This window comes from Apteryx mantelli, chromosome 1, assembly GCF_036417845.1.
Source record: "Apteryx mantelli isolate bAptMan1 chromosome 1, bAptMan1.hap1, whole genome shotgun sequence".
In the NCBI taxonomy this organism is placed as follows: domain Eukaryota; kingdom Metazoa; phylum Chordata; class Aves; order Apterygiformes; family Apterygidae; genus Apteryx; species Apteryx mantelli.
In genome coordinates this window covers 168,644,266-168,671,411 of record NC_089978.1, presented here as the reverse complement: position 1 = coordinate 168,671,411, position 27,146 = coordinate 168,644,266, and the positions used below count along the sequence as shown (strand labels likewise).

General features: G+C 39.6%; 1 protein-coding gene across 9 annotated transcripts in view; it reads left to right on the top strand.

Annotated features, from left to right (window-relative positions):
- Positions 1–19,058, top strand: part of CNOT4 (CCR4-NOT transcription complex subunit 4) — an 83,153-nt gene extending 64,095 nt beyond the window's left edge. For 7 of the 9 annotated variants that reach the window (XM_013947774.2, XM_067311865.1, XM_013947775.2 and 4 more), the window contains 3 exons: positions 283–780; positions 16,678–16,890; positions 17,678–19,058. In XM_013947774.2, coding sequence (XP_013803228.1) covers positions 283–780; positions 16,678–16,890; positions 17,678–17,979 — 1,013 coding nt within the window. In that variant the 3' untranslated portion in view covers positions 17,980–19,058. The remainder of the gene's footprint in view (positions 1–282; positions 781–16,677; positions 16,891–17,677) is intronic. The other 2 variants (XM_013947777.2, XM_013947776.2) reach the window with 1 other exon arrangement.
- Positions 19,059–27,146: the final 8,088 nt, after the last annotated feature.

The window sequence follows — 27,146 nt, the reverse complement described above, 5'->3', positions numbered from 1 at the left end:
ACTGAGAACACTTAGTTGAAAAAGGCTTTTTGCAGTCTAGGCTCTGAGCAATTCTGTATTAAAAATACTAGTTCCAGCACTTTAAGTAGTTTGATCTGTGAAAATGGAGGCCCTAGCTGATGAATAAGGTGCCCCTTTGGGCACATGATCCTTTGGGGAATGTGTAGAGAAGTATTATATGAAAGATAACTGGTAACACAGATTCAATTCCATTGAGGCTGAAAATCTTGTATGGATGATTACTTTCTAATTCTTGTTCTAAATCTTGTTCCTCTCCGACAGAAACTATACCAGTGTCCTCCTCTACAGACTGGCAAGCGGCTTTTGGGTTTGGTTCCTCCAAACAACAAGAGGACGACTTAGGGTTTGACCCCTTTGACATCACCCGCAAAGCCTTAGCAGACCTGATTGAGAAGGAACTGTCAGTCCAAGACCAACCTTCCCTCTCGCCCACATCTCTTCAGAACCCCACCCCACACACTACAGCTGCCAAAGGGCCAGGCTCTGGATTCCTGCATCCTGCTGCACCCACAAATGCCAACTCTCTCAGTAGCACCTTTCCAGTCATGCCACAGAGGTTCCCGCAGTTTCAACAGCACCGAGCAGTTTACAACTCCTTCAGTTTTCCAGGCCAAGCAGCTCGCTATCCTTGGATGGCCTTCCCACGCAATAGCATCATGCACTTGAACCACACAGCAAATCCCACCTCAAATAGTAATTTCTTGGACTTGAATCTCCCGCCACAGCACAGCACAGGTCTGGGAGGGATCCCTATATCAGGTAGGTGAATCAGGACAGCCATGAATATGACTTATTTCATGCTTTCAGCTTCTCTGAGTCAGGACAGGAAAAGGGAATAGCCAGCTACAAGTGTTAGAATGGTATCTTGTCTGACATACTAGGTTTATAAAGCGAGGGAGGAATATTGTTGTAAATAGGCCCTGTCTGTTCTTTTCAAAAATGTAACTGGATACTTAGCCTTGTAATATTGAGCTTTATAAGGAAGGTGGAGTATTCTGTGCCCGCTTAATTTTGTGCCAAAACAGATTGATATTTTGGTTCTTCAGTCTTGCCAGACTGGCTTTGCTTAAGAAGTGTAGGCCCTGGAAGTGCACTGTGACTTCAGTGTTGACATGCAGGTACTGATCAGAGTTCTTAAGGAAGGAAGGAGAAAAAAAAAAAAGTTAAAAAAAAAAAAAATGTGCCAGATGTATTGGCTGGGTTGTTCCCTCTTGCGCATAATGAATGGCTGCATAATAAAACATTCAGTGCTGTTCACTTCTGTACTTCAGATGGCCTTAATATTATGCTAATCTTTCACTGAATGGATGCTTGCAATGTGTATAAGAGGATTCATCCTGATTGTGAGGGCTGTGATGTTGGGGGAAAATAAATGAGCACTCGGGCCAGTTTAGGCTGCCCTGGATGGATTGATAGCCTCTTGCAGTAGCCATTACAACTAATGAGCTAATTGTAGCGAATGTTGGTTTGGTCAGAAATTCACTTCTGGAATTTGAAATGCTTCCACGTTTCCTATAAGGCTTGGCCGAAACTGGTTCTTCTAACAGGGAAAAATCTAAATTATTTTGTATTAAGTCTATAATCAACCGTGGGAAGAAACTCTACAAGCTGTTTGTAGATATGAGATGAAGAAAACCGATTTTTGAGATTTTTGTCGCAGTTGTTTTCTTCTGATATGTTTTGAGAAGTACTCCTTATCCTGTAAGGAAGCGACCAAGAAAGTTGCTGCATATTTTTGCTTCTAGTACAAGAGCTAATTTTGGCTGTTTCTGTTCTGTACTTTGTCCTCTTTGTAGCCTTGTCAAAGCTATAGTACTGCTGTAGTGTCCTTAGGCTGATTTACAGTGTAAACATTTGCTCCAGACTACAAATGCAAGTAGTTTGAAAATCTTCATACTGGCACTGACAAAAAATAAAAATAAAATTACTGATTAATTGATATTGATTACTTTGAAGTGTGAAAAATGAAAACAAGACAGAAAACTTTATTTTTGATGTGGAGTCTCAAATGCAATAGCCTAATAGCAGTGCAAACTGTTGCTCCCTTTCCCCTAAACTCCATGAAACTTGAAGGCCTTACCAGCTATTAAGTTTTGATTTATCGGTCTTCTGTGAATCGTTTCTAAAAACAGCTAGTTCAAGAGACAAGCTAGTTCAAGTGACAAGACTATCTCCTGGAGCAGTAAGGCCCAAAAAATCCTTGTATTGAAAAATATGATCTGTTTGCATTATAGATTGATTCTAGGTTTACAAAAGTATTCTTAAAATTGCATTATTTTAATTACTTCTGGCAGTTTGGAAGTGGTCCTCTTTGTCTTTAGAGAAGACCTGTAGATCCTTGGCTCTACTTTTGAAGAGCCAGGTTCTGGGTTCTTAGTTGATGCACAGCTAATGTCATATACTTTCCCCATATGTTTTAAGGCAACAGAGATGATACCCTTAAATATCCTTTTTTGTATGTAACTGCGAGAACCAAATAATATTTTTTGGCAGTTGCAGTGCTAAAAACGGAAAACAAACATCTGCTGTAGTCTCTCTGGAAAGTCACTTTGAGTTGGTCTTAATCTCATGTTACAGAAAACATTTTCTGTTGCCTGGTTTGGAATTGGATAGCCTCAGTTGCTGCACTGCAAGCATTTCGCAGTTGATCTACATATCAGTTTTGATATTTCTTTGAAAAAAATAAATCTTTGCACAAACACTGATTACTCCTTTTTCTTTTTCTATTGTTAGAAATTAGCCAAGTCTTGAGTAGTTCTGGTTTTGTTTGTTAGATTATGGATTTGTATTGTTTGTATGATAGTTAATACTTCAGAAGCACTAATAACTTGAAAATCAGGAGATGCCCATGTGCTTCTTTTTCCTTGGCATGTTGACTTAATTATTTCAAGTTTATTGATTATTCTGTCTTTTCAAATCCATATGTAGTGTACAGCCTCTCGATGAATTGCTTTTATATATCTTTTGAGAGAACAATTCCTGTTCTTCATGCTTATTTTTACTCTATCAGGAGTAGGTATGTAATTGTACAACTTCTACTTTGCTCATTTGAGACATAAATTCAACTGTCCCACAGGGGTGGTGGAAGAAACTGGTGTACAAGTAGAGAAGCCATGTAGACAGCACCTTACAGCTGTGTTTATTGCTGGGGTCTCCAGCTGACCCCTTAAAAAGGCCATGTGTCATAATAGATATTTAGCAGTACAGATTAGCTGAAGCATACTTGAAGTTCCTTTGTTAGCTTTTTCTTTTTTGTTAGTCTGTATTAGGGTGTGTTGGAAAATGTCGTCAACTCTCCTGTTTCAAATGTAACAGAAAGAGAAACCTAGGGTAGGCAAAACTCCAAATTCTGTTTTTTTAGCAGACACTCTCAACTGCTATCAGTTGAATGTTTGCCAAAATCTTTGATCTCTCTCTTTTTTTTTTTATTTCTTCCTCCCCCTGCCTAGGACTAGAAATTCCTAAAGCAGATGATACAGGATCAGTGGTTAAAAAAATTGATGTTTGCTCATTCTATGCATTATCTGATTAGTTTATAGTCTCTATTCAACCAGCCCTTTTAAACTTTTCCCTCTCATTTATGTGAAAACAAGCAGATCTAAAAATTCTTTTAAAACTTCATTTGAAATTAGTGTACTATTGTCTAGGCTTTTTGAATCCCAGCTTTGGTTGATTTCACTAAGTATATTTGTGCTTTTGAAGCTTGTACGAAGAAAACAATGCCTTTTAAACTACTGCTGTTTCTTGCTTTGTGTAAGCATTGCTATTTGCATGATGTGAAATACTTGTTTGAAATATTAAAAATGTAATGTTCTAAAGCTGCCTGACAGTCTAGAGTCAGAACTGTGCTGTATTCTTCAACTCTGCAGCTCCAAGGAGAGCTGTTTGTGATGCACAGCAACTTTAAATGGAGGGCCACGGGCACCACATACACTTTTAACTCAAATCCATGTTTCTGTATGGATTCTGGTAGCCTATTTATAAGAGGAAGCAGTATTTATTAAACTCATTCTGCTGTTGCCAGTGAAATGACACAATTGTGTGTCTGATACTTTAGCAATTGCAAGCCTATAATACTTTGCATAATTGATATCATAATTTTTATTATGCATGCACTTGAAATGTGGCATGTTCATCAGGCATACCTTTGTTCACAGACTTTATTCAAATGAACTCTTTGATTTCCAGAGAAAGATTTTTCTCCCCCCGCACCCACCCTGTGATTTTTGCAAACCGTAGCAGATGTTATGTATTCCCATCGAAAGCGGCAATTTAGGCTTGTTGCTGGTCTCTGGGGTGGGATAGCTTAGGTGATTTGCTGTGTAATTACAACCATGTAAATGTGCTTCAGGAGAAAAGTGCAATGACTTTTTATTTCTGGACAGCGTGATTGTTGCTAAAAGCAATCTTAACCTAAACTGTATGCAAGCCATCCTAAGAACATAGGACAGTGGCTCTCCTCTGTTCTCCGGATCATGGTAAAGGAAAGATTCACAGACAGCAACATGAAGGGGTGTTTTCCTTTATTTTTATGTTTCTTTAGGATATCAGAAAAGCCTTTGTACTTTGTCAATAGCTAATATGAAATCATAATTGCAACCCTACTGCCCAGCATTGTATTCTGAAATAATATGTATAATATTGGGCAGTAGGCTGAAGTATGTCTCAGACTAGCAACACTTTTTGAGAACTGAATGTAAAAACTAAGATGCGTATAAAATGATAGGCATGTTTATTGGTAGTGGGAAAATAGAAAGAAATATATTGTTTTAATTCTTGACTTTACTAGGTGGTTGGTAGTCATGGATTTTATTCCATAGAAAAAGTTTAAGAACAAATTTACACTGTTAGAAGTATGAGGAAAAAATTGTAAATAATTAGTCCACCTTTGTCACTTCTATGTGAGATGAATTAATTAGTATTTTGAGACATTAGCTGTGATTTCATGTATTAATTTTATCATTACCCTCTGAATTTTACTTTAATGAGAAAACAACTGTTTGAGAACATAAAATTTCAAGCTACCTCATTATTATTAATTTAGTAGCTTTTCCAAGACTAATGCTATGTGGTATGATTTGTATACATTCTTCCCATATGTATTATACATGTATTAGCTAAGGGAAATAGTCGAGTGGACGTAGAGACAAATAGGAAGCACAAACAAAGAATAAACCCCATTTAAGGTAGGGGAAGAGGAAAACTTTATCTGCTTTCAGAACAGGATGCTTGAATGTTGTAAGTCTTAGTAGTTGAGTATAACTGATAAATCAAAGTTTCGTTATATCAGGACCTTTTAGTTTTTATGCCGTAGCTTCTCTTTAATATGCACAGCCTAACTGATGGGAATGTGTGCATTTAAAGATGAGATTGAGCCAATAAATAGGAAGATGATTCAGTTTTTAAGTTTTGGTGCCATACAGCAGTCTTTGCGATAATGGTTTTATATACCTTATTAAGATATCGATTAGTATGCACATGTTTGTATCTTCTCTGTTCCCAATTGTGAAGAAATAGCTGATAGGAGGGAGGGCGAAGCATGAAAGTTATGTTAAGAAGGACCAACTATTGTGCAATAACTATTTTAACTCTACTTCTGAGCTTTTCTGTATCTGAGCAGCTTACTGTTTTGCATCCTCTCCCACTTTAAATTATCTGGCCTCCATGCCCTCAGCCATTGAACTCGTCTTGAACATCAAATCCTTCTTTGTCTAATGCTGCCTTTTTTGACAACATTTTAGTAAAACAAGGAGAGGTCTTCATATGGTTGGCTATGACCTTACTGCTTTAAAGACTTTATTTAGACTGTGGATAAAGGTGAGATATAGATCAGAACTAATGTTGAAATTCTCTGCCTGTAATACCAGGAGTCTTAGTCTGACTGCATATTTTGTCCCAAGTGGAAATGAGGTTACGTTTTGAGACAATTTTCTTATTTGCCCTTTGCCCTTTTAACGCTGTCTCCTCTCCCTGGGTTGACTGCTAATAGTGTATTCTCTCTCCTGAACAAAGAAGCATGTGGCTTGTTTTATACAGAGGAAGGGAGCCAAAAAACCAAAATTATGGCATGGCCGAAGATATTTTTCTGTGGTCTTGGCAAATTATTTGTGTGGGGGGTTTGTTTGCTTTTTGCTTCTGCTCCCATGCGTCTTTAAAAGAGGGGCTGACCTGTTTTATATGGTTTTTGAATTCGGCATGTTGTAAAACTTACCATTCTCAATACGCTGAGTACAAGATGTGTTGATGCTTTACTCCTAGCAACGGTTGAAATAACTTACAGTGCTGCCTCGCATCCATTTGTTTAGGTGCAGGGGTTGAAAGGACCGTTTGTCACGCTCTTCATCTTGACTTGACAAGTCGTGAAGAGTTTACCACAGTTTTAAGTACAGATGGTCTTATATTTAATGTTGAGATGCATTAGTCCAGTAAGCTGCTTTAAAGAAGGCTGCTTGTTTGTTTGGCCTTCCTTGGTATTTTGACTTTCTGACAGCAGCTAGGTGGAAAGCACTACAGCTAAAATTCTACTTTTCTGTGCTCCCAGTTCCATTTATGGTTGCCTACTGCTGAAGGCTTTCCTCTCATTAAGTATAAATATTGAAAATCTGGAAGTCTTTTGAAGATCTTGACTGATTAAAACTAATAGTTTCAGGTGCCAGGTTTGGCACCTCCAAAAACTTTCCAGACCTAAAATCTTCCCAGAGTGCAGAGCAGCTCCTCCCTGATATTCTGGTATCAAGATCACAACTTATTTGAAAATAAAGGAATGAAAAGCAGTGTTTGTAAAGAATGCTCCTCCATATCCAGTATAGGTTTTACTGACCGTTGCATAGACCCTAATGTGTTCAGGTTTCCTCAACAAAGATGGCTGTTCTTAGAGTAACCTTTGCCATTGAGTATTTTTGTTGTTCACGTTAGTTCTTATACCTGAGGTATCCGACTTCTTTTCCTGGGGGCTCTTGGACACTTACTCCTACCCAGCTTCTTTATCGGGTGCTTTGAGTCTGCCTGCATTTACCCCCTTCCCCTCCCCGCTGCAGTTCAGAGCTTATTTCTAAGCTCCGACTCCTTTTATTTGCAGTTGTAACTTATTTTGTATTTCACTGGGAAGTGATGAAGTGTTCAGGAGAATATGTAACAAAAATTCAATTTGAAACTAAGCTTTTGGCTTGCTTGCTTCCGTTGCTCTGGAGATACTATTTTTAATGCATTCAAAGTGGCACTACTAGGTTTAAAATATAGTAGCATGTATGTGGAAGTGAGATCTGACTCATTTTTAAAATACTAAGTCAATGTAAAGATTTAAACTACAACTACGTTGTTTGAAATCTGCTATGGATATTCACTTTCCTGCCTCTGGTATCTTGTACCTTAACTCCCATACTCTGACTACATTTACTAGCAAGATCTGCCTGCCTTAACATAATCTTGTCATGATCTCTCTGAGAATTTCATCCACTGCACCTGTCCTTTAAAATAGTCTTGCTATTTCTCCATCTGTTTTAATATCTCATCTGACTTCCCCCTCCTCTCCAGTGCCTTTTTGGTGCTTATATTGCAACTGTTTTAAAAACCCTAAGAAATTTTTTGTATGATTGTATAGGAGATGCATCAAGCATTATTTGGAATAGTATAAATATCTGTGCACTCATCTCGGGGAGCTTGGTTTAAGCTCTTACAAGCTTTTGAAAATCTTTAAGGTTATTAGAGATGGCAGCGAAGGACATGTGTGCTGCTTTTTTGAGTAGCAAGATGCCTATTTTTTAAATGTGTAATTTTATTTTGGAATAAAAATGTGACAAATATGTAAAAAGTGTAAAAACTGCAACTTCTCCCAGCTGTAATATTTCAGAGGAAGATTAATCACATTAACATAGTTAGATCTGAAATAAATGGTGTGTTGGCAGAAACTGGTGGCTTGAGTGCCTGACTGGGTTTGCATTCTCAAACCTCAGTTGTGACGGTTTTCAGGTAACTGTTTAGCCGAAACTGGGGGAAGAAATAGTATATAAGGTGAGTCACCTCTGTTGGAAGATGGCATTTAGTATTTCCACAGAATAACTGAAGTATTTACAAGCATACATCAGCCTTCCTTGTTTGTTTCAAATGTGGAAAAGTTAAAAATGGATTTACCATTTCTCAGAATATTCATGCGCTGTGCTAAAGCTATTCTCACCACCTTGGGCAGAGCGTTGGTCAGGATATTCTTGGAATCCTAGGTCTTAATAATTAGCAGTAGCCGATATAATTATGACAAAATCTTCAAGTTCCCATTTTGTTTACCAGTTCTAGTTACTGCATTGACCATGGGTAAAGTTCCATATGATTTGCTTTTATTTATACACACATACACACGCACATTCCACAAATACACTTACAGGATTGCCAGTTGAGGTCAAAGCCTTTTTTTCCCCCCACTGTCTTCTAGAGTAGCCTAGCAAGATTGATCTTTGTGATTGATGCAGGAACTAAGTATAAGCAGCAGGTATATTTAGGTTGAGATTAAGTTTGGTTATTCAGGTGAATGGAAATTGTATGTCTTTCCAGGCTTTTTAATCGAGGTATTCTGTGTGTACCATTTGGGAGTTTATTTCCACTCATTTTGGTATCTTAACAGTTCTTGTGCTCTCAATTTTGGCTCATTTTAAGATTACCAGTGGTTTTTTACCACTTATTAGTGGTTTTTACCACTTATTTTCTTATGTGTTCCTCTTTCAGATGAGTCTTGTTAGCTCACATGAAAAGAAGAATATTCACTGACTATCGTGAAAGTGTTACACAATATTTTGTCATTTTTGTATACAGGACAGCAGGCCTCAATCAGGTTGAGGTCTTGAACTTGAACACTAAACATTCAGTAATAAACTATTAAAATTCAGTAGTAAAAATGCTGGAATACTCTGGGATACTGTGGAAACGTGATGTGAAGTCAGGCATGCTTTTTCAAAGCAAGCTAGAATTTAAATTTTGTTTTAGCTTAAAATTACATGGCTAGCTGCTATAAATATGTATTAGACTTGGTTGCCTGAGCCATGGTAAGTGTGAGGCAATCACAAGAATGCTCCAAAATGCTTAATAAATGTAAAATTGCTTTTCTCAAGTGTAACAAAGTTCTGACATTGTACATGCAAGCAAATAAGAATCTTTCTATTGAATATCTAAGATGACGTATTCCCTCATTAATGTTGTAGAAGGGATTTCCTCTGAAAATAGATTATATTTCCTGTCTCTTAAGGCTTATTTAGTCACAGAAAGCTTAAAACTTATACTGTCGTATGATCAGCAAGAAGGAAAATTATTTAGAAAAACTGTAAAAATGTGTATGTTAAAATTCAGTATATTGCTTGATAGTTTGGCTTACTGAGCTACGTGTTAAGTACATCAATTTTTACCTTGAAAAATAGTGCTGGTTTGATTTACATGGCTATCTTTTTAAATCAGATGTGATTAATAATAGTCATAGGGATCAGTATGGAATAAAGGTAAAAGCTGCTTTACTTGCATTGTTTTGAAGCTGAGGGTAGACTGGTCTCTCTGTACTACTGAAGTCAATTCAGTGTGTTTATGTATATATATTTTTGTCTCTCTTGCTCTTAGAGCTCATGACCATAAGAATTCTCATTTGAAATCAGCACTGTGGAAAGAAATTTAGAAAACTGTTCATGTGCATTGCCAAGCTGCTTGCCATGCAGAGAGAATGTCTCTGAGGTTTTTTTTTTGATGTGCTCTTCAAACAGCTCTGTCTCTTAGTGGTCCTATCATTGAGGGTGCCTCTAATATGAAGGTATCAGAGGCTGGCTGTATTCCTGATTGGCTGCACCGCTATTTTGATGTGGGTAGAGTCAATTTTCTTTATTCTGATAGTGATGTTCCAGGCTTCTATGAATCTTTGTGAAACTTCATACGATTTAAGTGTTGTAGGGTTCCTAGAAATCATTGATGTACAGAATCAATGAAGTCTGAATGTGAAATCCTTCAGATCTTAACTCTTACCTGTTTAAATGGGATTTTACTCATGTTTTAAAAATTCCATGAGCAAAGATGATGTTCTTCTCACTGAAGTGACACAGGTGTAGCTTTTATCATAGCTGATTTGATGATAGATAAGTATATAAGCTTTGGATTAAATGTTTTCAAGTTCATCTAATGTCGTGGGTTCATTTCATTGTAAGATAAGGCAAAATGTCCATTGCTTCTCCCTCCATGGAGTGAAATACCAGACAACTTTTTGCAAAGGAGAAATAGCAATAGCAGAAAGTCATCTTGAGGGGAAACTGGAGAAGCCTCTGTTACCTCCCAGAGGAAGATGAGGGGCAGTTTCACAGGAGTGCAGGCTGCCTGTAGCATTTGCTACAGTAGGCAGCACCAAGCATAGACTAGGACTAACAGAGATGTCACTGGAAAGGGGGTGCTTTTCTGCTGGCCATATTTGGCTCTGTAATAGAGTTAAAAGCCTCTTGCTGAACTCCATCTCTGGTTCTTGCCTGCTCCTTTTTTTCTCTGGGCTGTTCTTGTTTAACCTCTTGTCTTTCTGGTCCTCTTGTAGAGGCTTCAGAAGTAGCTGTTGTTGTACTGTGCCCTTGAAGGTTTCACAGGGGCCTCCTTACAGTCAAGTTATTGCAGCAGTCATTTTTCTGTTTCGAAGTACACCTTGATAGTCTCTTCACTTGTTTTATTGCTACCCTGTGTAGTCAGTTACAGAGCATTGCTAATAAGGTTGGTTTTGTTTCATATGGTGGTTTTCCTCTGAGTGTCTTTTGCTTATTTGAAGCTTTTCTGTAGCACTGCTGTATGTCTTGGTCACACACATGGCATACTAACATAGTTCTTAAAGTTGCAACCTAGATTTGGAGGAGTGTTTGCTTTTCAACAGGAATTTATTTAGGACTTTTAGTGTAAAGGTATTTACCTGTTATAGTCAATACCAAATCAGGCTGCTTTATTATCTTGCTATATATTTTGATAAAGAACTAACTACACTTATTTTACATTTACTTAACATGATAGTCTTGTGAGCTTTGCTATTAGTCATATTTATTTAAGCACATACTGTGTAAATCTTGATACAGATGTGATCATAGTCTCATTGTAATTGGAACAAAAACTTGAAATGGTCCTAATTTTTGTAGGTTTTCTCTAGTTTTGCATTCATTCTAGTTTGCATTCATTCAAGCATTGCTTGTCTCCCATCTAAACAGATTGTAAGACATGATATCCTATTAACTTTAAAATAAAAGCTAAAGTGCACCAGCATCATGAACATTGCATAGCCAAATTTGAAACACCTTTGAGTCTGCATTATGGTATTGTTGGTCAAAATTTATGAAGTCATGAAAAGTCTGTCTCAGTGCAGCTAACTATTTAACAAATCTCTTCTCAAGTATTGGTTATGTAAAATAGAACAGTTTTTCTTTTGAGGCTTTCCTCCTCTGAACCTTCCCCAAATGCTGCTCTGCCTGATTTGAAGAAATAACATCAAAGCATTGCAGATACAGCATATTAAAGTAACTCTACCAGACTGTCTAAAAAGATGTTGTAATGGGGCAGTGGCTGTATTAGGAATTCATAAAATCACCAATTTCTCATACAGATGAAAGTTCAAGCTTCTTATTCATCTTCTATTTTAAACTAAGTATTTTTGATTTAAAATGCGTGGAGGAATTAAGTTTGTGATGAAGCTTATTTGCTCACTTTAAGATGGTGGTTGACTTTGAAAACCTTCAATAAAATTGCTGTTGTTTCATGTTGGCATCAGAAACATGAAAAAGTTCAGTGCTAGAACTGTGGGATCTATGCACCTCTGGAGCGCAAACTTCCAGCAGACCAAATGGGATTATAAAATGCTCATCAGGGGAAGATTGAAATTCAGAATGGGGCTGTCAACTGTGTTTGAGATTGTTTTTCATGTGAATATTAGATCTTTCAGTGGGGCTTTACCAGGTTATTCTGTTGCCCTGGAAACAAGATGGGGAAAAAAGAAATCTCTAAGTTTCCAATTTATCTTCAAATTGGTGCATAAAATCTTTTCATTCCAGTCAAGTGGATTTGAACATGTTTGCTTCCACATTTTCCCACTCTTGGACATACTGCTTTAAATTAATATGAGGTTATGGAAATAGTGTTTTCATTCCTCCAGATGGGGAAGGATTAAAACACTGGTTCTTGCATTACTGGATTATGATGAACTGAGACAGAAGTCTGCTAGCTAGTCATAAAACTGCTCCCTTCTACCAACTTCTACCTACTACTTCTACAAGAAGTAGGGGAATATAATAGGAAAATACCTTTATTTAATAGACCTATATTAACTGGAAGATAGCCTTTTCTTATTTTCAAACACTGTACTAGCTTCCTGATGAAGTATAAACTTAATTAACAAAAAGGACAAAGTAGCCATGGGATGTAGTAACTTGTAGTAACAACCTCTAACATATGGGTTGTTCTTGTTTTAAGGTAGTAGAAGTAATTCCTATCTCTGTTTATGGTGGACTTGCATTTCCAGTTGTAAGACTCATGTTTAAAACTTGTCAGACTGCAGCACAGACATGCCGATTTAACTGTTTGGTTTGAGTCTTGCTCTATGGTGCCCCAAATTGCTCATGTACTGGTTTGCATCAGGAGTTTTTCTCCGTGGGTGTTACTGCCTACCAGTAGGAAGAATTGAGGCCTCGGAGGGTAGAGCAGGAAACCCTTTGCAAGAAAACTGTGGATTAACCTGCTCTATAGAGGAACTCTTGTAAGGGCTAGTGAGTTGGGAAAGATGTGTGAAATTTTGGCCATGTGGCAGTGATCTTGCTTTTATTATTCTTAGGATAATCTATCCTAGAAGTAGAAGGTAGCAGATCATCATCCAGTCATCACTACTTTTTTTCCCCCCCACCCCCTCCAGTGCATCTATTTTGATCCTTTACCAGATCCCATATTACAGAAGAAGTTTAATTGCTGCATTTCTCCTTAGAGCCTGGGAGTCTCCAAAAAAGCTGAGCAGCTTTCTGTTTGGTCAATCCCCTTTTTATTTATTCTGTGGCATTATCAGCCAAACTGCAAAGCTCTTGCAGGCTCCTGAGTGATGCAGTGCTTGTTCTCTGTTGTCAGAGGGCAGTGTTGTTGGTCACAGCTTTGCCTTGCAGCCTGGCAAACCCTGCTGTCTGCAGAAGACGGTAAGTCTTTTGGAATACTTTTTGTGGTTTGTTTATATCCTGGAGCACAAGATTTTAGTAAGTAATAGAGACATCCTTATTGTTAGCAAATAACGTTTTTATAGACAGTGAATTCATTTAGGACTTTAATCTCTTGATTTCTGCAGTTCCTAGTGGATTTTGTACTGACAGTCGAGATAAAAGGCCGTCTTCCTTACAACTTCATATTATTTCCTTTTGTCCTGCGTTAAGGTAAAATAACAGTGGTCCACGATGCCTGCCTCAGATTATTGCATCTTCTCACCAAATAGTGCCAGCTCTTCCCATTCCTTGAAAAAGTTCTGTGAAAATCTTCTATCTCAGGTGCTTGTTACCATTCTGGACTCTTATGTACGCTGCGTTATGTCTTTTTTTACGTGGAGAATAACATGACAATCTTTGTGTGTATATATATAATATGTGGGCAAGATAGCCTAATGCCATACTATACTTTCTTATCTTGTTCCTTGTAAGTTGTGACATCTTTTTTCTTACTGCTAGTGATACTGAGCTGTCCATGCTGACATTAGATTCTTTCTGAATGACACTATTTGTCACAGTGTGTGTGTGTTTGTGTATCCACACACGTTGCAGGTGTGTAGTTTACTACATTTACTTGCTTGCACACTAAATCTGAGTGGATGTTGGGGTTTAGTTAGTAACATGCATGAACAAGACCATCGTGAGCTTGCAGATCCCCAACTCGCAGGGATTGTAATGAATATGTTCACTCATGTGCAACTCTAGTAAGCATCTTGTGCGTGTTTTTGCTCCATAGTGGAAGTGAGTAACTGGACAGAGCTGCCTGTTTTGCACAAGCTTATCATCAAGCTTTTGGAAGCAATTGTGAAAAAATGAAGTGGAAACTGATTATCCCATGTAGCGTCTCTCACATGTTCATTGTTTCTGTGTTGGCGAGTTGGCTGTTTTTATTATGGTGGCTGAATTAGAAGTTTGTCTCAAATAGGCTTATGGATGTGGGCAAAAATCTACGAAGTATATTTGTGGCTAGTTAAAATCTTTAAATTTGTTTGAATTTTTTTTAATCCCTGGATCATTTAACTAGCTTTTTGTAAAAATATCAGGTTTCTCATAAATCTGAATGAAAAATTAAATGCACTAAACTCCTTAAAGCTGTTTATTGTGCATCTGTGTTCCAGGGAGTAAAGTGGGGGTTTGAGAGAATAGGAAGTAGGTTTGATTTACACTAGAAGTGAAAGTACAAGTGAGAGCCAGTTGTGTGCACTAGGGCTTGATGCTAAACAAGCACAGAACAAATCAGTGAAAACCCTGCTTTTTTTCACCAAGTGACTTATACCCTAGGGCCCGTAACATGTTTTCATGCTACGCGCAGCCTGTGGATACTGTCACTCTTAAGTCAGAATGCTTGATAGCACACAGACAAGAGAAAAGCAAAGATTGCTAAAAGCGGGTCTTATGTGACTGGCTTGAGCCAGAGCTGCAGTTTCAGTAGTGCTTTCCCCCCACACCGTAGTACTTAAAATGTAACGTGATGCATGTACTCATAGGCAGGCAGCTTTGTTTATTTCTACTATCTGATTGTTGACCTGTCTTTTTGTTGCTTACTACATAAGAGTTGTCTGTCTTCCCGTTTGAGGTGCTTTATGCCCTAACTTTTGAAGAAGAGGGATTCCCTAGCCTCTGCCAGTGACTTAGGATAACATCTGTTGACTGTAAGCCTTTGAAGTCTCTGGTTAAATCATACTCTGCAAATTGCAAACTGACTGTCCAGGCACAAAGGATGGTTTCTGTAGTTACAGTACACTCTTTGTGTTGAGGCTGTTTTCCCTTTCCAGGTTCCCCATGCAGTAACCATCTGTCCTGGCCTCAGGTGTCGTAGATGTCGGCTGCTGTCGTGATGCATGGAGACGCTTGTGCACACAGATAAATGCTTATGCTGTACAGCTGTATTAAATGGCCATATCAGGCATGCGGCGAGCTAGAAATACCTTGCTGCAACAGTCATCAAAGGCTAAGTGGCTATAGCAGATTAACATAGTGACCAGTTTTGAAGTTCAGTTAGTGACATAAACTGAAGTCTGACTTATGTGTATTGCTATTTGTGATTGAAATTGCTTGCCATAAGCGACAGAGAACACTTTCTTGTATTAAGTTTATTCTAAAAAAACCTAGGGTTCTGGAGAGGGAAAGTTCCATATGAAAGCACAGGTTTTCAACAATTTGCATTTTTTTCTAGTTACAAAAGGTGGTTACTGGAGACATCAGTCCTTCTTTCTGGGTGTTCAGCTTCACAAAAATTACCAAGGAATGGTTTGATAGTGAGTGTCTACTTGCGAGTTAGTGAAATCCTCTGATTTTTCCATGAAGACTTAAATCTCCTCCATTGTTGATGGAGGAGCAGTGTTATGCAAGTATCTCACTGTAGTGCTTCTGATCGGCATGAAAATCCTCTTTTGAGCTAGGACAGCCAGAGATGGTATGAAAAGTTGTATGCTACACTTCTGTCAAAGGCTAAGAGGTAGCCCCAGTGTACTGTCCAACATTATCCTTTCAAATTTGACTGCAAGGCTTTCTGTATTTGCTGGTAGATGCTAGGATGCTTGTGTCTGTTTTGCTGGTTTGTTTTGCTTTAAGATACCGAAAACAAGAAATGAATCATAGAATCCAATAGTTGTTTGTTGTAGTGCCAATAGCTAAGTTATCCTGTTGTCCTTCTTTGTCAGTACATGCCCTGAAACAAGTAGCCAAATAGTTCGGACTTGACTGTCTTGGTGTCCAGCTGGTTTGCCTCTAACTAAAATTTCAGGATATTGTTGTGCCGGGAATTATTCTGAAAGGTCTTTAAAGAATTTTTGCTACTGTTCTACAACTGCAAGAGGAAATTACATTCCTTCCAACTTCATGAGAGCCTGGTTACCATTTCCTTCTGAAGAGCATCTGTAGGGCAGTGAATGAGCAAGCTATAATAAAACAAAAACCTTTTGTAATACTCCCCCCACCTCCCTGGCTCCTCAAGTGATTTAATCACATTCAGTTTCTATAGCAAAGCCCTACCTAGCCTTTCTTCACTTCAGTATACTTCAAAGAAAGCAACCCTTTCAAGTCTGCTGACCACTGATAAAGCAGATGAATTGGGTTATCTAGCATGCAGCAGTGTCTTCTCAAAAGGATCTGGTGGGTTGTCCCCCAATAGTAATGGAGGGAGAGCTGCTCTGACCTTGATTATTCAAGTCTCTGAATTGAAAAAATGGGGGAATATGAATTGGAGGAGGAGTTAAATCTTTCTCCTACTCTTATGCTTGGTTTAAAACCTGCCAGCCCCTCCGAATAATTCATTGGCCATATAAACATCACCCTAGTTTTTGGATAGGGAAAGTATTAAATGCTTAGTTTAAAAAGTAAAATTAAAATCCCATACCCCACCAAAGAAGGACATCTGTTTCTAACTTCAGCTTTTTATTTTTTTATCTTTCATTTTTTTTGTTGGTAAATCTCCCAGACAACAGCAGTTCTGTAGAGAGTTTAAATATGAAGGAATGGCAGGACGGGCTAAGGGCACTTCTACCGAACATTAACATCAACTTTGGTGGACTGCCCAATGCTTCTTCCCCCTCCAACGCCAACCACAGTGTACCAACGTCCAACACTGCCACCACCGACAGCCTGAATTGGGACAGCCCTGGCAGCTGGATGGACCCCGCAATCATCACAGGTAACCGTTTCTCACTCCTTCAGCTCCACTGGCAAACCATCAAATGGGTATTTGGCACAAACTGATTTGCATCTGGAAAAAAAAAAAGTCATTATGCGGTGGTCTCTTCCAGCTTCCATCCACAAAACCTCAAGGGTCTAGGAATTTTTGTGGAACCACTAGGTATAATAAAGTGTCACTTAGCTCTTTGCAATGCATGCCTGGGACCTTTGCAGGCAGTCAGGATGATCAATGCTTATCCATAGGGTCAATATAGGTGTCCCTTCTGCTGGATGGCATGTCCGGTATGTGCGCCGCTGGTCCTGAGGCACTGAAAGCATTAACTGGACTTTGTTATTTAAAAAGGGACGTACTCCACTTGTTTATAAAGCTCTCTTTTATAAGGCTGTCTGGTTGTGTTTCCCTGTTAGAGAGGCTGAAGCATGATGCAAATAGGCAGAGTAGGAAGTGAAGCATGCAGCGTACTGGTAGCGTTTGTGGTAAGATCATGCAAGCAGGGATGCAGTCCTTGTGCAGTATGTGTGATAGAAAAATATATTTTTGAAGAGTTACTCTGAGGGGGTACTTCCTCCTACCTGGATATAAATGTTAAATGTTTTGTGGGCAGGGTAATTTTATATAATGGTGTAAAATGCATTCTCTGTACAAACTAATCATGTTTTCTCACTGTTGCTGTTTGTTAGGTTAAATTGACCTCCTTCACACTCACCTTATTGCTTCTGCTCTGACTTGCCTGTCTCCCATTTTTCTCTCCTTTTTTATTTTATTATTTGTTTTCTCTGTGTAGGTATCCCAGCCTCCACAGGAAACAGTTTAGACACCCTTCAAGATGACAATCCTCCACATTGGCTAAAATCTCTTCAGGCCCTCACAGAGATGGACGGCCCCAGCGCAGCGCCGTCACAGACGCACCACAGTAACCCCTTCGGCACACAGATCCCGCTGCACAGAGCCAGTTGGAATCCCTACTCTCCTCCTTCAAACCCCACCAGTTTCCACTCCCCCCCACCAGGCTTTCAGACAGCCTTCAGACCCCCCAGTAAAACCCCAACAGATCTACTACAGAGCTCAGCGCTGGATCGTCATTAGGAAAGGAGGAGGAAGAAGAAAAAAAAAAAACGTTAGAAATGCAGGAAGTGTCCCACCCCGACTCCCCCCCATGCCCACCTACTGTTCCCCCTCATATCTTTCTTTCTGAAGAATCCAGTTCCTGATCAAACCTCCCCCCCAAATGCAATGCGATCACAGGGTCATGACTGTCTCTTTGTTAAGTTTCTACTGAGCCAGTGTTTGAAATACACTGTTTAAAATATTTCCTAAAACATTCTAAGAAAAGAAAGAGAGAGAGAAATTAAAATGCAGTCTCAATGCTTAGAGAGAATATTACTGTCTTATGTCTTTTGCACATGAGTATTTCTGCCTAGTGGGAAAGTGTCAATCTACAGTAGGGGAAAAATGCAATGGAGAATCAAATGCAGAAACAGGAAAAAGGTATTTAATTTAAATGAAGTTACCGAACATGTGGGGCAAGCAGTGGCCTAGCATTTATTTTGCATTCAGTGTGGCACTACACAGGGAAATAACTTTTTTTTTTTTTTTTTTGGAAAGGGGGACTTTATTGTGTCAGTAAGAGGTTTGGCATGAAGTGTGTTAAAAGACAAAACATACTTATAGCTATGAGTAACTGGCATGTTGCTAAAGAGTGGTTTAAAGAGGGGAGAATAAGTTTTGTTTTTTTCTTTAATTTTGGCTTTAGATTTAAAGTCAACTTTAATGTTTTAAAAGTATTCACAGATTTAATACCTAGTGTATACATAATATAATTATAAGCAGCTGAAACACGAGTGATATTTACTTCAGTCTTTGTCTCCTCTGTCAGTCTCTCTTTCTTTTTTTTTAAAAAACAAAGATTCACCTGATAAGGGCACTCTGGGATAGCACTGCATTGGGGCCACATGATCACCATCAGGAGCGCAACCTCTGACCTCCTCTGCCTGCAGCTTTTACTTAACCCTGTAGTTTCTGGACGTTTGTGCAGTATTGAAAAGACAGGAAAAAGAAACAGATAAATAAACATGGTTATAACCTGACGCTAAAACTAAAACCGAGGAAATGTACCTCTTTCTTCAGAATTAAAACTAAAATCTTAAATAAAACAGAAAACTTGATGATGACTTTGTGTTTGCTTTTCTTGTTTTTTAACTTAATTTTGAAGTACAGTATAACCATATGTCCTTGCATTTTTTTTATTTTTTTCTTCTGGTCATCCTAAACCGGAGCTACTTTTACATGGAAGTTTATTGGAGATTCAAAATACTGCATTGCATGGTAACATCTGTGTTGAAGGGTGGAAAAAGTATGCCTTTTAAAATAAGGGATTCTGTTTTCTTTACTTGTGGTAACAGCTAAAGGCCATTGTGTTTAAGTCTTACTGGTATCATCTGAAATCTAAAGCATGAGGGACTTCTGTTTATACCCTTTCTTCATTAAAGGCCTTGCCACTGGACAGACAGCATGGTAGCGAGGTGACTGAACATGTAGCAGAGACTGCATGTTACTGCCTACAGCTTCCTGTTTCCTTCAGCATCTTCGCTCAAAAAAGTGCAAAACTTATTCATTTTGGAGCAGGGCATGTCGGGCTTGTAACATATAGGAGGCCTCCAGTGGGGTCTTCCACTATAGCTGGAGATCAGTTTTGATATTTAAAACCTGTAACATTGTGATTGAGATGGTGAATTGAAATCTTCACTGCATAGCTCATTAGGGAGATGGCAGAGAGCCTGAAATACTAGAAGTATCTGTGCAGAAGGATTTATCTAATGTGAGCTGTATAGTTTATGCTGGCTGCCATCCTAAGATGTTTGCTGGTGGCAATGGTAAGGAAGGGACTTCGTAGCACTGACTGTGAGCACCTAATGCAGGTAGACTGGCTCCTAACTGTGTGGGGACTCGGAGCAGAGTCCTCGTGAATCCCTCGCTGGGTAGGGAAACCAGCTTGCTAATGTCAGGTACTGAGTTTGGTGCCTAAAGTTACTCTGAATATCCTGCTTTATAAAACACTACTTGTTGGCGATTGCCTGCTTTTTCTGCCTTTTTTTTTTTTAACCTGTGTTACTATTTAGTGCTGTATTTACTGTCTGTGTTAACTGAATTGAATGTACTGTTTCTGGACAGGCATTGTTTTTGCAAATTAGATCCTGTGCCCTAGTTACTTGGAAGAAGTATACACTGTTCATGCCAAACCCCCCCCCCCAAAAAACACAGGTGGGTTTTTTAGGTTTTTTGTGACCCCAACCAGCCCCTGCACAGTCCCTTACTGTAATCGTGAGCAGCTTTAATTATGGAGTGGGAGCGCCCTCTCCTGCGGTATAGCCTGCTGCCCCATGGCCTCGGCCATGGAGGAAGCAAGCCAGTGGGAACCACTGTCTGGAGGTTGTGGTGAAGATGTGATGGATTTTTGCCCAGTTCTTAGTGACAAGACACTTTTGAAACTTTAACACTTCTCCTTTAGCAGGTTTTATTTCTGAACCCTGAAAATAAGCACACTTCCTAAAGTAGCTGTAATCACTATTTATCATAGCAATTCATGAAGCTGGTACCTTCCCAGTTTCTTGATTTATCTTTTGAGATGCATTGAAGGAAAACTCTCCTTGTGGACTGTTGCCCTTAGAAAGTAAGCGTTCTCCTGAGCAGTCAAAGTCTTTCCCACTGCCATACAATAGTTTGTAGTTGGTCTAAAGACAGACTTTTAGCCTCAAGAAAAGGCTTGCCACTGGAATTTTTCTTCTGTCCCCCAAGCCAAGTCTTCTAGTTGGGTAGCATTAAGTACTGTAAAACATAACTGTGTTCAGGTTGATGGGGAAATGCCATTCTTGGACAGCAGTAGGCAATAATGGAGTGGACATTTTTGGGTGGACTTTTGCATCTTCTAGCCTATTTTTATCTACTGTCTGAGGCAGATTTCCCCTGCTCCCAGTTGGGAAGCTACCTGGCACTTCACTCTGTTCAACTGTATAGGGCTTTGTCAGTTTCTCGTGTGTTTTTTTTGTCATTGTTGGACTGTTCCTACTACAAGAAACTCTGTACAGAACTTTTATTGAAAGGAGAATGCTCCTGTGACTGCTTTGTCCATGTGGTTATTGCAGTGCATTATCTGTTCTGTAGATATTGTGTGGGCATGTGCAACTCTTTCTTGTTAGACCAAGAACATGCTTGACTAAAAGGGTGGTGACCCTGGATTAGCAACACATTTGGCAGGTGATGTCTAGACTATATAAACTTGGAGGAGGAGGATGGATCAGACTCCTCCTATCTCCCTGCAGCACAGATTTTTATTAGTTTTGGAAGTTGTTAGCCGTGAATGTGTTGGTAGAAGTTCTGTTCTATTTTCAAAGGAGTTGCTGTGTAAGTGTAATAACTCTGGGGTCAGCAGTTCTGGACTGACACTGAAGGTTCATGGCTGCTTTTTTTTTTTTTTTTAATCTGGTAAGAGTGATGCTTCTCAGGAGTGTAATGCCACCTTCTAGGTAAGGTGAAGAGCCATTGCATGAGTAAGGTCTTCCTTTTATAAATTCCATTTCCTACTTGTCAAATGTGAGCAGGTGTGTGCCCCTACAAATGCAGTGTCCCAACAGGACTGCTCTAACCATACTTAAAACACCATTGCCAACTTCCACAAGTGTATTTAATCCTGGATTTGAACAGTTGTTTTCTAGTTCTGGATCTCTTAATGTTTGTTTTTTCCCTCTCCTCCCTCACCACCATCATAATCTCCACCTTCCAAAAAGTTTTTACCTGAGATACTCATTTAATCACAGGCCTTCAGGAGATAGGATTTTGGGGGAGACTCCAGTCATTCCCAGACTACTGATTTACAATTCTGAGAGCTGGTCATGCTGCTCTTGATTTCTTTGGCTTGAACACATTTTTCCTTCTGCAGAAGGATTCACTGATTTTTTTTTCTCCTTCACCCTTGCAAGGGAGTTTAGAAAAATACACTTGAAAAGATCATAGAGCAGTTTTCCAAGCAATTCTCGTTTGTCCTTCTCCTCAGGATGCATGGAACTGTGCCTTAAGTTACAAAGGAACTTGGATTTGGTGTTGGGCCCTAGCATATATGAATCCACTGAGTGGAAAGTACTGTACTGCCTGGGACTCTGAGGAAAAACTGTAGTGCTGGAATAAAATCTGTTACTGCTCAGAACTGAGGTGTGTCAAGAAACACTGGGAGGTGGCACAGTGCTCTAAGAGTGAAGGAACTGGAGCTGTCACCAGTGCTTGTCAAAGGGGTCATAGGTGCTCCTAACTTGAGAATGACCTCTCTCTGAGCCCAGCTTGCCTGCTGTTAGTGATGTGAATTTTTAGTGTGCACAAAGCAAAGATAGTGTGAAGTGCTATTTGCCATGAATGCATCTCTATTAAGAACAGTTGTTGCTTTAAATCTTCTGGTGCTATGTGGCTATATCCATTACTAGAAGTGCCTTTCACTTGACTACTACCTTGTCAGATATTCAGATTGAATGTGCCTGTAGTAACTGTAAGAACTTACACTACCTTCTTTTGGCCCAAATCCCAGCATCTTTCTTTTCTACTGCTTTGGAGTGCTATACTGATAGCAAACAGCAGCAGGTCCTCGTCCACCTCTTGGGTCCTCTTCCATGTATAGCTTTTGCTGTAAACAAAGCTCCAAAAGGGGGAAAAGGTGAAGTATCAGTATAGCTTTAGGATACAGTGTACTGAGGCTATACCTTTTCTTGTGCTCTGATCTACGTGTGAGAGCACTGTATATGAACAAGCTCTTCCTTCCCATCTTCCCTCCTTTCTGCATTTGCCTTTGCCCAAGACCTACCACTGTTGTGTTTATATGGCAAAGGGAAGGCTCTTGAGATAGAATGGCCAAATGAAGTTCTTACCATACAAGTACAGGGAGCTTAAGCCACTTGTTGGGATGTAGGAGTCTGAACTTCTGTACAACAGAGGTGTTTGAGGTGAGTTGGGTGATACTGGCAGAAACAGGTTTGTTGCTAGTTTTGCTAATGAAAAGACCCTGATTTAGGATAGTGCTGATGCAATGATACTAGATGTGGTAAGTCATTGACAAAGAGGTGTTGTCATCATGGAGGAAAAATATATAGAAAAGTCCTCAAACTAAGCCATATGTGGGAGTGATGATCTGCCTGGCCTCTGGTGTTCAGTAGGAACCCATCTTTTGGAATAGAAGTGAGATGCAGTCTTTGTAGGATACAGTCATCAGATCATTACTGTCTCTTTCTGCTCTGAGATCTTGCTAGATTACTATTTCCTTCCTCTTTCTTTCCTCTAAACCTCAGACTCATAAATTCAACAAACCCCTCTCCATTCTAGAGATGCCTGGAAAGAGGGTGAAACTTGCTTGCTTCCTCCTGGCACAGTGTCATTTCAAATGGCACTCCAGAAAGCTTGTACTGGCAGAGGGTCTCTGCTTTTTTTTTTTTTTTTGGTCATAATGAGTATTTTCTAATTCTTCTGCAGAACCGGGAATCTCATGGCTTTGTATGTTACAGGTCCCAGCATTCACCTTGCCCAGATCTTTAGAGAGTGGGGTCTGAAGTCTCTTCAGTCAGTGCTGACAGTCATAGAAGGGTGATACTCTGAGGTCAACTTAAAGAATTTAAATTTGTGACCAAAACTTATTCAGCTGTTCCTAAATAAACATGCAGGCTGAGGTTTCCCAGTGTGGAGTATTAAGCTTAAAATCTAATTTAAAAAAGGCTGAACATGCATTCACTGTTTGTTCGGATATGCTGAGCAGCCAACAGCTGCCTTTGAGGTGTGCTGAGGACAGAGTTTGAAGTGAGCCAGCCTTGCACTGTCTGTGTCCCTCTTCAGACTGTTCACTTCCTTTTTGGGGCCCACATTTCTCTTGGATATTAGTGCATAAAACATTGCAACCAACCCCCTTTGAGCTTTAGCTTCCTTCTAGAGAGGCCAGGATCTCGGGCAGCTGTGGTTCCCTGGTATGGAGAAAGCCAGGATCAAGAATGGCAAGAAGGGCAGGGCCCTTCTTGGGTGAAGAAGGGTTAGAAGCTGGCTCCAAAGAGAACCACAGAAAGAGCCAAAGTGTGGTCAGAATGTGTGTCATTATAAGCTTGTGGTATTTTTTTTTCTTCTAGTTTATGAATTACCTCAAAGTTTCTATATAGTTATCTTTCCTCTGCTCCCTTTTTTGGTGACCAAATCCAGATGGTGATTTCTCACTGCTTTGCTGGGGGTGCCTTCTCTGTGTGAAGCTGTTTATGGCTCTTCACAGCCTTAACTGGACTGATATTTGCTATACCAGTCTCAGGTGAGAAGAAACTGAGATAAAGGCTAGGTAATAAATAAGAAATCTTGTGGTAGGGTTGGGCTGACTGCCCTTAACCCATCTTTGTTGGTTTTAGTCTCCTGTAAGTCTGAGATGAATTTCTAGGAAGCCCTGTATATGTTCCTCCCTAAGGAGGAGCTGTTTGTGCATCTAAGACTGTCAAGGTTTTGGGATCAAATTTTTGTGGTAGAAAACTTGACTTTCACACGTGCACACACACTCAAGCACAAAGTCAGGAAAACATTGCCCCAATGAAACTCTTCAATTTTGTCAGGAAAATCTTTTTTTTATGTCAGTTGATTAAAATGCTTGCTTTGATTTGACATTTTTCTCAGTATGAAAATTTACTGTCAGTTTTTATTGAAGATGCTAACTTTTTGTTATGACACTTCAAAATCAACATCTTTCTGGACATGCTTGGCACTAGATTTTATATTTAAAACATGCATCATTTCAGTTTGCAGTGAAAATAGGTGTCAATCTCTGATCTTATGTAGCAAAAAAAAAAAAAAAAAAAAAAAACACTTTTCTTTTTAAAGCCCTGCCTGGATCCAGAGAACAGCGAACTCCATATTTGTCCCAAATGCTTTTTTGCACAAAAATTCTCCTTTGAGAGAAGGGAAATTGTAGTGAGTTTAAAATTTTTTCTTTAAAGCATGGTAGGGGAGAAGAAAAAAGAAGAAACTGGTGTAGAAAATATCATGCCCTCCTTTAGTCCCCCCCCCTTTTTTTCCCTTTTCTGTTTTGGTCTCTTAAAAATAGTTTCTTCCTATGTGAACAAGGAATTTGGCAGTACTGTTCCCAGGGCAGAACCTGTGCTGAATCCCCAGCCATAAAATATATGTTAATGAAGCATAAATGAAAGCATATTCTGTGGATATGGTACCCGTGGGCATTCTAGAGTACTAGCAATGGGTCAAAACGCCCATAGCATTATATCTGAATTTCACTGCTGGTGTTTCTGAATAGAGAGCATGTACTCTGTGCAGTCTCACAAGCCTCAGGCAGGTGATTGAAGAACAGGTTGCCTCAAGGCAGGAGCCTTGCTGCAGCTGTGTTACTAATGCAAGAGGGCTAATAGAGATTTCCCCTTACAGGGCAGAAATTGCTCTGCTGGGCAATCCACCTGGGCCAGTGTGGCTGTGCTGGTATATGTGCTCACTCAGAGATGTGCCCCTGGGAGGGGAGTACCAGCCCAAGTGCAGCATTGTGCTGGTTTCCATCTGGCTCCCAGCCCTAGTTTGTGGCCTGGTGACAGTTTTCCTTTTCCTGTGCCATTTCCTGTGTATGGCTGGCTCAGGTGGGTCAGCGCCATGGTAGTAAACTGGGAGCACTGGGCAGATCGAACACTTACTGGGCTCTCCCAGTGGGTCTAGGCAGGCTGCTGCATCCAGCGTGGCTGTGCACTGAAGCCGGCCAGAAGAGGAGAGGGAGGAGAAGGTAAGGTTAGGACATGAGCCTGAAGGAAACACAGAGTAGGTGATGTTTTTTCTGTCTGCTTTGCAGCTTCAGTTGCTCTATGAAAACAAAGGGTTTTTCCTCCTTGCAGTGAAGTTGCTGATAAACAGTCATTGTGGGTGTCCTCTTCTCTTGAAAATGATATGTAAAAGTTTTGTTAACATCTGTTCCCTTCCCACCAAAAGTCAGCCCCCAAACCAGATTTTCTGTTGCTTGGTAATATGAAAAGAATACTTTAATGGAATCTCTCCCCATTTCACCTTTTTTATTATTATTAGAAATAGCAAGAATGGTGAACCCAGTGCTCTTTGCAAAGAGAAGCATCAGGGTTTCTGAGGATGTCTGCTGGTAGGTCTTGCCCTTATCAGAAAAATGTGATACCTTGAGCCTTTTAATTAAAAGTTTCTTGCCTAAAAATGTAGTGCAAATATTGATGGAAATAGTCAGCGGCTGAAAACTCCTCATAGCAGGGTAGTTCGAGTATCATAGTTTGCATCCTTGAGCACTGGATGGTGATGTTGCTGGTTCATGTTCTGCATGCTTGTTCTTATTGCAGCTCTTTGGGCTGCCAGCACCTGCTTTGACTAATGCAGTAGCAGCTCCTGAAATGCAGACATCTGTGTGCGCACAGGTGATGCTGTATTACTCAACAGGCCCCATGCACCCAGAATGCACCAGATTTGCATGGATCTGTTCTCCAGTGCTGAGAAGGGAGGGGCTGCAGGGTCCTGGAGCTGCTTGACATGCTTTGCATGCAGTGCATGGAAACACACCTATACATTTCCATCTAGGAAATCGTGGACAGAAATATGGGTGTCATTGCTTTCTGAATGCAAATAAGGACACACATACTAGATCTTTGAGCACTGCTGTAGGTCCTGATACTCATGATGTGAATTTCTAATGGGGGAGAAAAGGAAGAAGAAACCCAAAGTTCTTTTTCAAGCATGCTACGTCCTTTGTATTAAAGATAAATTCATGTTTTCCTCTTGGCTGACTATCTTTACACACTTGTCACTGCATTTTGCAAGTCCAAGATTGACTGTGTAGAAATGTTGAGGATATGGTGAGTTCTAAACAATAACAAAAAATCCTTTAAATCTCAGCCTACATTCAAGTGCAATGAATTGTAAATGCTTCCAGTTATCTAATGACATAGATTCCTTGTGCCTGGTAACTGGCTGTGTTCACTTTCAGCCTTTAAAAGAGCCCTAAACAGAAAATCAGACTCTTATGTTTAAAAAAGTAAAACCTGAAAGTCTACATGTGCTTATGCTATATTTTAACCAGGAGCTGTTCTGACTTAGCTTTGCACTTTTTCACTAAAATGATCCATTAAGAACCTTGTAACTTAGGAACTTATGTCTGAATTGTGCACTTCTGGAAATGGGGCAGGGGGAAGGACCATATCAAAAAGCCTTTCAACATGAAGTGTCCAATCTTCTCCATTTGAAAA